We start from the raw sequence: 2792 nt of genomic DNA, 5'->3' as shown, positions 1-2792 counted from the left end.
TACCCTGATCACATGAAGTGATGAAAAGTGAAATCACTACTTAGAAAAGTCCCTAGATTCACTCATGAAACACACACAGAAAAATGCAATGCACGGCAAAGATAGAAGAGTATCATTGGGAACTGGAACCATACTGTATATCAGTGGTTCTGCGTGGTTGAAACAAAATCCGACACGCACATTGGCCCTTTCTGGATGAGATTGGGGGCCCCTGCTCTAAAACATGAAAGCACATAATCAAGAAAAATTAACAGCTTGTTAATATGGGGATTGCAATTGTGGTTGGAACGAAAATCAGCACACACAGGGGCCCCCAGGACCGAGTTTGAGAACCACTGTCATAGATAATCAATTAATTAATGAACAACTGAGTGAAAGGAATCAATGAAAAAGAAAAAGTGTATTCACATTTTCAACTATCAGTTTGAAATTAATGCACTTGATTGGTGAGACTGAATTCATGAGGATTTCATTTTTATTACTATAATTACATATCAAATGACAGCATTTTTATGAAAACAAATAACTTAAGGTACCAACCTGAAATATGGGAAATGTATGAGAAACTAGTGTTGATAAGGTACCTGTATTATGAAGCTAGGAAAATACTGAGCAGCTACAATACCATATAAGTTTACACGCATATTTATATAAAATAAATTAAACAGAGGTTAAGGCTATGTGGAAGTTACATTTTGACATTGAATAAATGCGTTCCAGGCATGTTGGCATTCAATATTAACAATACAGCCTGCCAGACCGTACAATATAGGCATAAATATATGGCTTTCTCTGACATGCTTTATGCCCATTAGAGCCCTGTGATTAAAAGCTAACTGGCACAGAGATTACATAGTGCTGGAAGCCACTGGGTGAAATTTGAATAAAAAAATATTTTGATGAATAATTCCTGTAAGTCTGTATATCCTAAGGATCAATCAGTAAAGTCTGGGTCCACTATTTATAAAGCCAAAGTTGGCAGTAGCTGACTGTTTAAGAGTTAGCTCAGTTTTTTCGCCTAAAAGGAAACCACTGGGCCAGGATAAGGTTCAGCACCACACCAGAAATCATCAGGCTGTGGAATTTTAAGAAGCCACGTTTCTTCTTGCTCCTGTTGCCCTGCATTTTTGTCCGCGTTTCCAGAAACTGTCTGAAGAACTTTGTAATAATGGCAGTCTCTCCCGTCATCGGGGTCATAGGGGGGTGCGAGGATGTCGAGAAATGCAGCTGGTCCTTCAATCGCGTCGATCTGATGGATATTGTCTTTGAGCGGAGTCAAAATGCAAGGACCGCTCTCTTCTGTGTACTCCCCAATGGACCTATGTATCGAGCACCTCAAAGACTCCTTCTGGTTAGGAAGAAGTGGTGGGTTGAACTGTATTTCGCTCTCTGCACCAGGTGGGTTATCCAGCTTGTCGAAGCACCCGATTCTGACCTTGCCGTAGAGAACTTTCAGCATGCCGTTCATCCCCGGATGGTCATGCAGAGGGATGGAAGCTCCAGGCTTCAGCAGAAACACCCCCATGCTGAAGACTGTGGTCTCGCATATATGCATATACGTGACGGGTGGGCTATGGGATTGAGACTTGGAGGAACTTTTAATTTTCCTTGGTGTAATCTTCAGATCTGCCGCCCTGATTTCAGTTAGAAGGTTGCGGAGTTCACCTTGGTTTTCCAAAAACACTTCGTTGCTCCCGTTGGCAGACGAGCCACAGTTTTTGAAAGTAACATTGGCTTTCCGCGCTATTTTCTCAATTAGGGACGTCATGCTATCCCGGGGCATTTTCAAGAACTTAGCTAGCCAAGTTAATCTGCTAGCAGGCTAAGCAGCTAATGATGCTGTTTTTGTTCAAGCGTAGCTCTCCAAGTTTTCCCAAGTTAACGTAACGTTAGTCCAAGCAGCGGCTTGTTTCCGCTCAGAAGCCCTGATTTACCCCGGTTTCACGAAATACTGTGGAAACAACATATATAATACAAATCAATCGTCAGTATTTTGGTTCACATTTTAAAATACAAAATGGTATTGGAAAATACAATTTATTTCTGGAAAATACTCACCACAAATCCATTTCACCACCACCACCCCATTCACGGCTGTTTGATCTACACGTCCGCAGTGACAGCATTACATCGTAAAATAATGCATTATGGGACATGTAGTTAGTTCAGAAGAAAATTACATATATGTTAATTCACATCGCAAGTTATAAATATATACCGTGATCACAACATAGTATTTGTGCTTATTCTAACAATAAAATATGCATCTCACATATGCCTATCGTCAAATTAACACACATAGTATGCATGAAATGGTTATTGCACTACAATTCCCGCAAGCCCTTCTTTGCTCTCAAAGTTTACGCCAGGGAAAGGCCAGTTAGAATTGATGTGAATCTGTCTTTCTCAGAAGATTCGATACGCATCTCGATACATGATCTGCAATACCAAACGGAAGGTGCGTTTACTGTTCTGTGTACAAATCCAACGATTCGATCAGTCCCTTTTCAGTTTTATTTAGCACCCATTCAGATCAGTTCCGATGCAATACAATTCAGTTTTAGCATGTGTTGCCTATGTTGACTCTTTATTCTAGATCATGAAATCAAAGTCAAAATGTATGGGAGTGCACGTGGTACGGGGATGGTCTGTTTTCGGTTATTAGTAAAACGACTGAACGAAATAAAATTTTAAAAGTAGGCTTAAACAAAAACCAAAGCAGGACATTGCAGTAGTCGCATCAATAGACACATTATTGAAATTTAGTTAGCGATTTAAATTTACCCGAAGTG

The 2792-nt window shown here is 40.2% G+C and overlaps 1 protein-coding gene across 1 annotated transcript; it reads right to left on the bottom strand.

The window, feature by feature from the left end:
• Positions 1-453: 453 nt before the first annotated feature.
• Positions 454-2130, bottom strand: adoa (2-aminoethanethiol (cysteamine) dioxygenase a). The gene is made up of 2 exons (XM_035402622.1): positions 2059-2130; positions 454-1951 (listed from the first exon to the last, which is right to left on the bottom strand). Exon 2 carries the CDS (start codon positions 1781-1783, stop codon positions 1019-1021), a length of 765 nt encoding a protein of 254 aa, XP_035258513.1. The 5' UTR covers positions 1784-1951; positions 2059-2130; the 3' UTR covers positions 454-1018.
• Positions 2131-2792: the final 662 nt, after the last annotated feature.

This window comes from Anguilla anguilla, chromosome 2, assembly GCF_013347855.1.
Source record: "Anguilla anguilla isolate fAngAng1 chromosome 2, fAngAng1.pri, whole genome shotgun sequence".
NCBI lineage: Eukaryota > Metazoa > Chordata > Actinopteri > Anguilliformes > Anguillidae > Anguilla > Anguilla anguilla.
The sequence above is the reverse complement of the archived record's forward strand: the minus strand, read 5'-3'. Positions and strand labels throughout refer to the sequence as shown.

Excerpts from the sequence above, each read along its gene's own strand:
- adoa (XM_035402622.1), bottom strand. The coding sequence starts at position 1,783 with ATGCCCCGGGATAGCATGACGTCCCTAATTGAGAAAATAGCGCGGAAA.